Below are 12,412 nucleotides of genomic sequence, written 5' to 3'. Positions count from 1 at the left end.
GTTCTGGGAACATAATTTAAATATATAAACATATTGGAAGAGACTTTCTGAGAGCTGCTTCAAAGATCTGAATTTTTTAGGTAGTATTCAATCCACTTGGTGCTTTTACTTAAAGTTTTTTGGTCATTCATCAGAAAATACCAGATTTAACAGCAGCTCATTATGTAAATCCATTCCAAACTATGTTCCACATCCTGCATCACAACCTTTAAATCTACCACTGCACAGAAGAAAACACAAGTGAACACCTGGCATATTTTGTAACACTGAGCCTTATTAAGCCCACAGCCTACACTCTTAAATCAAAGTTTTTAGGCTTTTTAAGGTTCTACTTTTCAAACATCCATTTCTGTCCTTGTCACAAGGCTTCCCTGTCATCTACAGGGCTATGCTGTCAACGCTGACAGGAATTATAGTGCATGCAATCATCATTAGGTGGACTAAGTTTAGACCTCAAGCCATGTTTTAAATAAATTATTATCTTGCAGGAAGATGGACTAATAACTTTCTGAAATTATTTTTGGTTCTATTTTTTATGACTTTCTAATGTATCAAAGAGCTGGGCTCCCTAAATATCCCTCTGGACAAGCTTTCCAGCGTGCAGATAGACAATTACATCATGCAGTGAGTGAACACCAGCTGATGGGTAGGACATAAAGGGTTATAGTAAATGGGGCCACATCAGGCTGTCAGCTGGTCACTGGTGGGGTTCTGCAGGGCTCCATCTTGGGCCCAGTGCTCTCCAGTGTCTTCATAAACAACTTGGACACAGGACTGGAAGGAATATTAAGCAAGTTTGTCCACGATACTAAACTGGAAGGAGCTGATGTCTCCCTCAAAGGCAGAGAGGCCCTGCAGAGAGACCCTGACAAATTAGAGAGATGTTCAATCACCAACTATATGAAGTTTAACAAAGACAAGTGCTGGATTCTGCACTGGGATGGGACAACCTTGTACGTATGGATAGACTGGGGAATGAGATGTGGAAAGCAGTGCCACAGAAAGAGACCCCGGGGTCCAGGTTGATGAGAAGTTGAACGTGAGTCAGCAGTGCCCTGGCAGCCAGGAGGGCCAACCCTGTCCTGGGGGGCATCAGGCCCAGCATTGCCAGCTGGCCAAGAGAGGGGATTGTCCCGCTCTGCTCTGAGCTGGGGCAGCCTCTCCTTGAGTGCTGGGGGCAGTTTTGGGTGCCACAATACAGGAAGGAGATAAAGCTGCTAGAGAGTGTCCAAAGGAGGGCAACAAGGATGGTGAAGGGCCTTGAGGGGAAGCCGTGTGAGGAGTGGCTGAGGTCACTTGGTCTGTTCAGCCTGGAGAACAGGAAACTGAGAGGAGACCTCATCACAATTACAACTTCCTCATGAGGGGCAGAGGCACTGATCTCTGCTCTGCAATCAGTGACAGGACCTGAGGGAATGGCCTGAAGTTGTGTCAAGGGTAGTTTAGGTTGGATATCAGCAAAAGATTCTTCACCTAGGGGGTGTTTGGGCACTGGAACAGGCTCCCCAAGGAAGGGGTCACAGCACCAAGCCTGACAGAGCTCAAGAAGAGTTTGGAAAATGCTCTCAATCACATGGCGGGGTTCTTGGGGATGATCCCGTGTAGAGCCAGGAGTTGGGCTTCCATGATCCTTGTGGGTCCCCCCCATTTCAGGACATTCTGTGATTCTATGGTTCTCAATCGTTATTTCTGTAATTTGACTGAGATCTCATAGAAAACTTGACTGATTTATCTACATTTCAGGAGCAGCTAACAAGTAGTTAACATCAATTAATGATCACAGACCTTATCTGTATGCAGTGGGCTTCTTTCAGTGTGAGGACTCCAGTCCAGCTGAGTTATCTCACCTATTATCTGGACCCCTAGACCTAAGGAGCAGGTAAATGCCTTGTCAAAATTGACATCCCTCTTGTTAGGATGACTGATAAAATAACTGTGCTAACATAAGTATGAATGTGCTCATTCAGCATCCAGTTAACTATATAATAAGATTTGATTTTAAAACTTACATGGCATTGAATCAGCAGCGCACACACTAGCTGGATTAGAAAACATTTCACTGCCAGAGGCTAAACTTCTGTCTCTTTAGACCATTAAGGTGCGTGATCCCTCAGGAAAATGCTCTCAGAGGTAAATGAGTGAATGAGAGCTGGGAGACATTTAGAGGTATTTTTTTTAGGGTACAAGAGCTCTCAATCCTGATACTCAAGAAGTTGGGTAGGGGAGCCAAGACTTAGACATCATCACAATAATCTCTTCAGCCCCTGTCTCCTCAATATTTAGCACTTTCCATCCCACTTTACACTGACTGATGATCATCTCTGGAGGACAAAGAAGATATGGACCTGTTGGAGTGAGTCCAAAGGAGCTCTCACAAGCATGATCAGAGGGCTGGAGCACCCCCACTATGAACACAGGCTGAGAGGGTTGGGGTTGTTCAATCTGGAGAAGAGAAGGCTCTGGGAAGACGTCATTGTGGCCTTCCAGTACTTAAAACGGGCTTATAAAAGAGATGTAGAATTACTTTTTACATAGGCAGATAATGAAAGGACAAGGGATAATCTTAAACTGAGAATTTAGATTGGATATTAGGAATAAATTCTTTACTGTGAAGATGGTGAGACACTGGAATTGCCTAGAGAAGCTGTGGATGTCCCATCCCTGGAAGTGTTCAAGGACTGGTTTGATATCTGAGCAACATGATCTAGTAGGTAGCATTCCTGCCAGTGGCAGAGGGGTTTGAATTGAACAATCTTTAAGATTCCTTTCAATCCAAACCACACTATGATTCTGTGACTCTTTGCTTGTGTCTCTCAAATTCATATTTGGCAGAAAAACACTTCACTGGAAAACAAAGTATTTGGCCTAGAACAAGTCTCTGGGGCCTGAAACAGGCTGTATACAAACCTGAGTGGCGTAATATGAAGCTGATCTTAGTTTTTATTAAATGTGGATTGGGAATTCACTACTAATTATTTTTCCACTATTTGTTTTATAGATAGAAGGAAATGAGGCATCTTGTAGGAAAAGAGGAGGAGGCAAGTAGCATATCTCCATGCATATCCTCTCAGTCCCTGCAGAATTACTTTTTCCCTCTGTGAGTGAGCTAGTTTTGCTACCAGTCATTTTCTTCATTCTAATCTCTAACTAAAGTGTTGATTCTGAAAATGCTTATGAAGTAGAAGAGAGGGAAACAGGAAGAGGCAGTAGCTTGCTGTAAAAGCCACTTGGTTCATTTTTACCTTTCCTTGTTCCCTCTGAAGCACCCTGAGCATGTCCTACTTGGGGATATCCTTATTGCAGTGACCAACCATCCATCCACCTCACTCAGTGCAGGGCAGTAAATAAAAGATTATCCATGGTCATTGGGCAGTTCATTGGAGAAGCGGGAAAATTCAAGACTGTCCAGTAAGTATGCCCAGCCACCCTGTGTTTACCTGTCTCTATGTTGTAGGAGAGTGCAACCAGAGCTGTTTCATGTTCTTTGTTCCACCACTACTCTTCAGCTTCGGGGAGCCTCAGGACATCTATTAAGCACCAGCTCATCTCCATGAAAGCTCTGGTCTAGATTTGACACCGATTTAGTTTGATCACAAAGTTGCAGCAACTCTTACTTTGGATGCAGTCACACCAGTGTAAGGACCTTGTGCCAGCATTGCTTATGCTGATTCTACACAAGAAACCTGGAACAGTATATGTATCTTTATGTGCTTTACTTCTGCCCACAAGAAGCCCTATTTCAGACTGTGAAGAACTGAGTAGATATCTTTGCCAAATACCTCAGATTGCCAGTGCTTTGTGTGTGAGTCCGTACTCTTCACATATCCCTGTGAGTGGCAAGTTACATCCATTAAATCCAAAGAAACTGTAGGCTAAAATACATTGGCCATAGAGACAATGTTTTTCCCTACTCAGCTCACGTGCTGACAGTTAGAGCTGCACATAAAATGCCATCTCTGAAGGCTGTCAAAGGCACAATTGCTTTTGTAACATGAACTGAGGTGATGGCAAAGACCTGAGCTCGTATTTGTAGTGTTCCCATCAGCAAGGCAGAACACAAGCCCAACACCCACTAGAGGCTCTTTGAACCCTGCACTGCAGGTTGTCAGTGTAGACAGAAACCCAGCAATCTCATTTATGCAAAAAACAAAAACAGAAAGATAGCTCCTCCTCATGGGAATAAAAATTAGTTCCAGACAGACTGAAAACCTGAATTGCAAATTATGATGACAATATTTTCTTGTTCAGAAGAGCCTGTCTCATGCCAAAGAAACCCTGTTAGCATCAGAAATCCCACCCAAATAAATCACTGGTGAAGACTGCAAAAATAGGGTACAAAAGCAAAGGAGAGGCTAGAGCCCTCTCTGTAAAGAAAGCACCCACCACCCTGGAGTGGTGTCCACCCACAGTAAACAAGGGATCTTTTGTTTCAAAAAGTATACTTTGGGCAGTAGGACAAATGTGTTACTTGTATCTTGGCAGTGCTCCCAAATGCCTGCTGCGCAGAAGACTGGTGATGTAATTATGGCCACAGAAGATCCAAAGATATTCCAGCCCTTGTGTGACTCTAGGATCATTTCCTCTGGGCTGGATTTATCTCACCTCACTTTATTCATCTAAGAGACAGGCACCCAGGCTAGGTGCTCTGCCTCGGTTCACTTGCGAGGAGGGATCACCCCTCCCAGAGAGCCACTTAGCTGCTCCCTTGAACATCAGGATGGATGGCCTCTGGATGTGCTGATCTCTCCCTGCTGACTAAACTGAGAGTCTAGAGCAGAGACTCAGCTCTTAGCCCTTGGTTGGCTACAGCTGGCTGAGAGGAGCTATGTCCTCTGTCCTCTATATAAACAGGATAAGAAGATTTCTGGATCTCTCGTCCACTTACATAGCAAGCTACTGAGTTTGCCTCCCTTTGCATCTCTGTATCGTCTTTGGCACAACGGACCCTGGCAGAACTAACAAATACTTTTGCACAACCCAGAAAGCACACTGGTCTTGCTTAGTGTACGAAGCATATGAAATTAGAACAATTGCTTGAATAGGTTAAGCACAGAGATTACCTTCCTTGAGCTTGTATCTCTCCTCTGCCACCTGGCTGACAGGGCAGTGGGAAGGCACTGTTAAATTCCTGCACTCTCTAAGCACAGGGATGTGAGAACAGTAAGATTATGCTGTGCTGTACAAGACAAGGACATCCTGAGCACTTCACACCATGCTTTCTTTTCCAAAAGCTGATTCTAATCTGCTCTTTAGAATAGCTGCTGCCTGCTGAATTAAAGAGAGTGTCAGGCCAATTTAGGCTTCTTGGCAAACTAACAGGAACATTTCCAGAGCTCAGATGGAGTGAAAGTCAAAAGAAAAACATAATTTTAAAAGGAAAATGAAATTTTGCAAGCAGAGTGCAGTCCTTACCAGTATAAATGAAGACAACCCATCTGGTTCCATTGTCAGAGCATAGAGAAAGACATAAGAATGAATATATATTTGGGATGATACTAAAGGTCCCTGTAGCCACTCTAGCCAAGTATCTTACACCAACAAGTAGCAATTGCTTACATTGAGAATCTCAACAAATACAGGTCTGTTGCCTGTATGTAACAAGCTCCCAGCAACTCAAAGCTATCAACTTACTAAATCAGGTGGTTTATCCCTCCAACAGCAAACTGGTCCTCCATGAATCTATCTAAACTCTTTTGAAATCATATGTATCTCTGTTCTCCAGATCACAAAGGAAGGAAGAATAGTTCAGCGATTCCATTATGTGTCACACTATCCTGTTTTAAATTTGTTTTAGTCCTACAATAATTTCTGTCTATACCTAGTACTTCTGAATGTTCATGTCATGGAATGGAAACGTCTAATCCCTGTATTGAGTTAAATCTCAATTTATTGCTTTGAAATTAGGTGAGTCCTTGTTAAGAGATGCAATCCATGCCTCAGAGGATTGTCTGAATTGATCTCAGAGCAGTTGTTAAATATTTTAAATCTCTCAATGATTCTTTTGCATTTAATACTTACAAGAGCCATACCCCACTGCAAATAGGTCCTTGTACTTTGGATTCCTGTAATGAGAAAATATATATAAGATTGCATTTATTATTAACCATGTCGTTCCACAGCAATGAACAGTGTTTCACATGTTAAATCAGAGTCTGTTCTCACAGGACTGCACAGTATGAGGGCTCTGCCCTTTGACCATTTGACCTTAGTAAAGTTTGTGAGAAACTCATCCAAACTCAAGATGCAGAACACCTGCAGAAAAGCAGAACATCAGAAGATCAAAACAGTACATGAAAAGGATAAAAAGACAGACATTATGTCAATCTCCAGCACTTCTTGGCTTATCCATTTCATAATTGCAGAAAGTTTACTTTTAAAAAAGAGGTCTTTGAGGAAAGCAAAAAGGCATGAACATGTTGGTTCCCATCTTTCAGCAGCAAGATTAAGAAGTTTCTAAATCAATAAGCTCACCTTCCATACCTGTTATTAAATTACAAGAGATGCTTCAAGAGACAGCTATCAGTCCATGAATTCATGATCATTCCCACAGACCAGGAAGGAACATTTCCTTCTGACCCAGCTGGTGAACAGAGTATTTCCTGAGGCAAATACTGATGGTGAGCAACTAGCCATCTACTATGTCTTCTAAAGTCTCTTTACTTGAAAAACGTCTCTACAACCTCTACTGTGTGTGGTAAGTCACTGTAAGTAGGGTTTCCATGGGACAAAGATCAGTACTGTTGTTATCCCTGAGCTCACACAGCACAACCAGTGGGTAACAATTCTGTGAAATGAATGTATGTGGAAATTATCTAATGAGTATTTTCTCTGACTTACTACTGTGAATTGATAAAATAACTCCACTTCTCATTTAATTTCTCCTTTTTCATTTGGGCTAATACCTAGGCATCCTAATGCTCTTGTTCATTTCACTAAATGCACCATCACTGCTAAAAATGAGAGAATAAAAATTGAATTAGAAAGGCTTATTCCAGAAAGCAATTTGGAGTTATTCTTCCAATTTCAGAGCCATCTTTCTGTTATCAGTTCCTGGAGACGAGTATAACAGCAGTACAAATTACCTGCTAAAGATGCCTTTTCTCCCAATTTTGCTTCCCATTTGTACTGTTATCTGTCATTCTCACACAACTACATGCTTGATACTCCCTTATATAATACCACAGTGGCTTGAAAGGCAGAAGACTGCAATCCTACTCTGTCTCTCCATAGATCCTCCTTGTCAAGGCACAAATGTGCTCACACAAACAAGTGAGAGGAGGCCTAACTGCAGGAGAGCACAGGGCAGGGTCTGATTAGGTTTGTCTCATGCTCAGTGCATGAACCAAGCCAATTCTTAGAGGATCAAGCATATTAAAAAGTGAAAGGACTCATTCAGGTTGGTAATAAGTGAGTTTTTTCACAGTAAATACCATAGCAATAATATCTCAGAACAAAAGAGAGTCGATTTCCAAGTATCAGTGATCATTTTTGGACTGACTGAATATGCAAAAATGGACTGCAGGGCAAATGCCTACTTCACTGAACTGTGCAAGATCCCAATACACAAATACCTCTATTGTCTGGAGGAGAAGCAGTATTGAGGAGTGGCTGAGGTCACTTGGTATGTTCAGCCTGGAGAAGAGGAAACTGAGGGGAGACCTCATCACAGTTACAACTTCATTGTGAGGAGAAGAGGAGGGGCAGACACTGACCTCTGCTCTGTGGTGAGTAGTGACAGAAGCCAAGGGAATGGCATCAAGCTGTGTCAGGAAAGGGTTAGGTTGGATCTTAAGAAAAGGTTCTTCACCCAGAGGGTGGTTGGGCTCTAGAACAGGCTCCCCAGGGAAGTGGTCAAAGCACCAAGCCTGACAAAGTTTAAGAAATGTTTGGTCAACTCTCAGGCCCATAGCAGGATTTTTGGAGCTGTCCTGTGTAGGGCTCACTCCTACAGCATATAGTCCAAGCATATGACACAATCTATCCCAGCTTTCCCAAAAAGGGACTCTTCTTTGCCCTGCTGACCACACTCACTTTTCCCAAGTGCTGCACAAAGCCTGCTCTGCCTTCAGTTTCTGCTGAAGGGCACAAACCTGGCACATTCAACCTTACACAATCTTCTTTGCAACCAGAAGCACCGGGCACGTTTAGGTGCTGCGCAAACAGCTGACTGTAATAAATCGGTAACCGTGCTCCCAGAGAAACCAGACCTGCCTGGTACATTCCATTCCACTCCCCTGCGCAACAGTCGAGATAAGTTTGGAATGCAGAGACTTACCAGGAGATGGCAGTAACGGCAAGTTTCTTGGTTTTTTCATACCGGAACTTCCAGAGTGGGAGGAGGGTTCCTTCCTGGCCTCTGAATTCATCTGAGGCATCCTCAAAATATTTAAAATCTAAACCAAAAAAAATCAAGGAAAAGGTCCCAGTGTATAAATCAGAAATAAATCAGCACAGTTCAGTGTCAGGGAAGCTTTAAAAGACAACCTGGTATCCTCACAGCCTCTGCACAACCCAACTGTTAGTGTAAAATCTGTCTCAGTTCTTAACTCCTAACTCCAAGCCTCAGCACCTCAGCCCTGCATTTTATCAAGCACCAACTCCTCACACACACAAGAAAATCAAAATCAAACTGATGATCAGCAGACAAGGATTAACAAGAAAATAGAAGCCCAGAGCAAGGGCCATTCCCAGAGCTAGACATGGCCCTTCAGGAGGAAGCTGAATAGAGACAGCAAAACGAGTCTTGCAAAAGGAAATCAAGACTGAGTACGTTGCTGTGGCTGGGATCTGTACGTGCGCAGGGAGCTGCTCAGCTCTGGCTGCTGTCACCAGCACCTGCATCCAGGTGTGAAGTACCTGCTGAGGGAAGGAAGTGCTGCAGGGAGGGCAGTGCTCACCAGACCTGCTGTCTCCAGCCAGCTCAGAGCAGGGCTAATGTGGCATGTTCTTTGCATGCCCATGGTCTGATGTAGTATTTGCCTTGTGTCAGTCAACAGGTTCCCAGAGCTGCTCATTTTACTTGTGTTTCTCTAGTCTCTTCTGTTCTGTCCTGTCCTTGCTGTGGGTGTAGGTACTTATCTGCAGGACTTCAGACTTGAGTTAGAAGCACCTCTCAGTGGGCCATACCTTGTGCAATGTCATCAAATGTGTTCAGGTTCACCATCCGTTCTGCTATTTTAGCAGCCTTTGCAACCTTGCTTAGAGAATCACCGTGCTGAAGAGAAAAGAAAGGAAGAGAAAATGTAGTTCCTGTCTGTTTACAGGTACCTCAGATCTCATGTGACTGAAAAACTTGAGTCCTTTGATCTTGAATACAGATTAATTTGAAATGTGTCACACCAGCACCTAATGATATGGGCACTTGAAAAAATGTAACTGCTTTATTATAAATTTAGCAAGATGCCATCCACAGCTGAGCTGAAGTACCTTCAGTGTTTGTTCCTGATTTAACTCAATACAGGTACTTACCTATAAAGGTAGATAAGAGTCTTGTCTTTCAAGCTAACTCCTGACAGGATGAGCTAAAAAGACACAAAGGACTCCCACCCCACCTCGCTGCGTAACAACAGATTCGGTGATGAAATCAGAGAGGTTTGATCATGCATGAGCACTCCCTCATCTCTACCCAGAGAGGTTTATTCTCTCAGGCATTAAGTAAACATCACAGGATCTAGGAGTCCTTTAGTGGTAAATTACAACTTGATGCATTCACAAGTCCTTGGAAAAGTGGAGAAAAGAGTCTAGCAGGGGCTGTTTGTCTGTCATCAGGTGGCTGGTTGGTATGCTTATCTGAGAGAGCTCTCTGGCTGATCACCTCATCTTAATAAACTCCATTCTCAACTATTTTTGTGTGAGTGTGCTCTCTATACTCTGTGTGTGTATGTGCGACCACTAGTGAAATCCAAACTGGATTAATTAGAAAGAACAACAAGAAGCCTGCATGCCAGTAGTGGGAAGGACAAAGCTTGAAAGTCCACAGACTGTGCTGGACCATATAAGGATGATGTCATCACAGCTCTGTGCACTGATGTAAGAATGCCAAGGCATGTATAAGGTGCTCTGAGAGCATGCTGCTTCAAGTACCTGAATCCCCATCCACTACTGCTGTCCCAAAGCCCCACCAGTGTTTCAAAGCCTTTCATCTTCAAACCCCTGCTAGGGACTGATGGCTGCCAGCACAGTAAGATTTCCTTTACAGTGACAACACTGAAAAGAAACATGTCATCCTTGACACAGCTCTGAGGGTGCCCTGAACATGAAAAGACAAAGTGAAATGAGCTGACCAAACTATACCACACAGTCACAGTCAGAACTAGGAACATTACTTCAGATTATGTGTGTGCAGCCTTCTGCTTCTTTCCTGAGCTCCGCAGACACTCAAGGGAGATTGGGTCTCACTTCAAAGAGCATGAAACTAATAGGGCTACACAGAGATGAGAGGACAAAAGAGAAAAAGAATTCTATAAACTGTTACATTTTTTATAAATCCATAGTTTGCTTACACCTCCAGTAATGTGTGCAGTCCTCTTTTCCCATCCTAGAAAATATTAAGTAGAACTTGAAACCAACTTCAGAGAAAGCGAGCAGGTGAAGGGAAGGGATTCTGCCCCTCTGCTCTGTTCAGACCCACCCGGAGCACGGCATCCAGCTCTGGGGTCCCAGCACAAGGAAGGACAGGGACCTGTTGCAGTGAGCCCAGAGGAGGTCATGAATATGATCAAAAGCTGGAGCCCCTCTCCTATGGAGACAGGTTGAGAGAATTGGGGTTGTTCAGCCTGGAGAAGAGAAGGCTCTGGGGAGACCTTAAAGAACCTTAAAGTGCCTAAAGAGGACCTACAGGAAATACAGGGAGGGACTATTTATCAGGAAGTTTAGCGATAGGATGAGGAACACCTGTTTTAAAATAAAATAGGGTAAGATTTAGATTAAATATTAGGAAGAAATTCTTTACTGTGAGGGTGGTGAGACACTGGCACAGGTTGCCCAGAGAAGCTGTGGATGCCCCATCCCTGGAAGTGTTCAAGGCCAGGCTGGATGGGGCTTTGAGCAACCTGGTCCAGTGGAAGGCATCCCTGCCACATCAGGAGGGTTGGAACTAGATCATCTTCAAGGTCCCTTCCAACCCAACCATCTATGAATTTATGATACTATGATTCCATACATTTTATTTTTGGGGGGTTCAGTGGAAAAGAGGCTATAAATAAAAAAGAAACAAAACAAAAAAACAAAACAACCTTGTAAATGCGGAAACAATATATTATTCAATTGATTTTTTTTCTACAATGCAGGAAACTCTCCAGATGAATCAAAAAAGCTTTAAGTCAGCTTTTCTGTCAGGTAGCTGTGCTGTTAACAACACATCCACGACTAACTACATTTTTGACATTATAAGTGGATGAGAATAAGTTATTTTCCCTGCATATCCTGTCCTGTTTCAGATTTTATTTATTCTGTATGCTACTGAAATAAATCTTCAGAGGAAGTTCTAAGCCTAATTTTTCTTTTTTTTTTTTTTTAAACAATTCCTGTTTGAAACACACTTTTCCACATTAGGCCAATTCTGAGCTAGCTAGCCAAACGCAATGAGAGCTCATAGGATAACACATTTGTTTTGTTTATTTCTGTGCATAACTTATTTTTAGAACAGCAATAATGTTAATTGAATCATATGTAAGATGGATAATGGGCTAATACTTTGAAAACAAATGTCTTGGTCTGGCTCTGTAATTCCTTATCACTAATTGTCTCATACTTGCCTCTCAGCAAACTGAAGCATGACAAAAAGCTTCCACTGGTGTGTAACTGCAAATCCAGAAGACAAATACCACCCTAACATCATGGCAGTAATTGCCCATACCTCTGGCAATACATATACTGTGACTAGAAGAGCCCCTGGTTTGCAAAGAAAGAAGCACAGTACAGGGTTGTCGTCATCTGTTGCCCAGCCAACACCTGAATGCAAACACCAACTGTAAATCCCAAATAAAGTCCCTCAGCTTGAACCATGTCAAGCAGTTATTAAATTCCATAACTGTACTCATCTGTTCATCTTCACTCCTTGCTTTTAATTCTGACAGACTGCAAACAGAAAATTGAAGACAGGGGAGTTGGGATGGATCCACTCCTAGGGATGACCCAGGAACAAATGAACAATAATGTGAAATTCACCTGTGCATTCTAAATTCACCTGTTCTATAAAAAATAATAGTATCCTTCCAAGAGCTTCCAAGAGGTATTTGTGACCCTGTGCATTGTCTCACCAGGCACATCTCAGACAGGGGTAATGGTACATGTGAGACAGGACCTCACATGATTCAGGAATGCACATTTCTCTGTTAAATATAAATTTTGTTTGGATTTCTTAGGACAACGATCAACCACCTGTGTTTCAGAGGAGATTAGAGACTGTTCC

General features: G+C 42.8%; 1 protein-coding gene across 1 annotated transcript in view; it reads right to left on the bottom strand.

Annotated features, from left to right (window-relative positions):
* The window catches only part of DNAI1 (dynein axonemal intermediate chain 1), a 139,376-nt gene that overhangs the window by 99,769 nt on the left and 27,195 nt on the right, over positions 1–12,412 (bottom strand). Inside the window, exons 10-12 of the mRNA XM_069001410.1 lie at positions 9,127–9,214; positions 8,276–8,393; positions 6,019–6,062 (exon numbers count right to left, since the gene is read on the bottom strand). Coding sequence (XP_068857511.1) covers positions 6,019–6,062; positions 8,276–8,393; positions 9,127–9,214 — 250 coding nt within the window. The remainder of the gene's footprint in view (positions 1–6,018; positions 6,063–8,275; positions 8,394–9,126; positions 9,215–12,412) is intronic.

Source organism: Aphelocoma coerulescens, assembly GCF_041296385.1.
Source record: "Aphelocoma coerulescens isolate FSJ_1873_10779 chromosome Z unlocalized genomic scaffold, UR_Acoe_1.0 ChrZ, whole genome shotgun sequence".
Lineage (NCBI taxonomy): Eukaryota > Metazoa > Chordata > Aves > Passeriformes > Corvidae > Aphelocoma > Aphelocoma coerulescens.
Note: the sequence above shows the minus strand (reverse complement) of the source record. Positions and strands in the feature narration are given on the sequence as shown.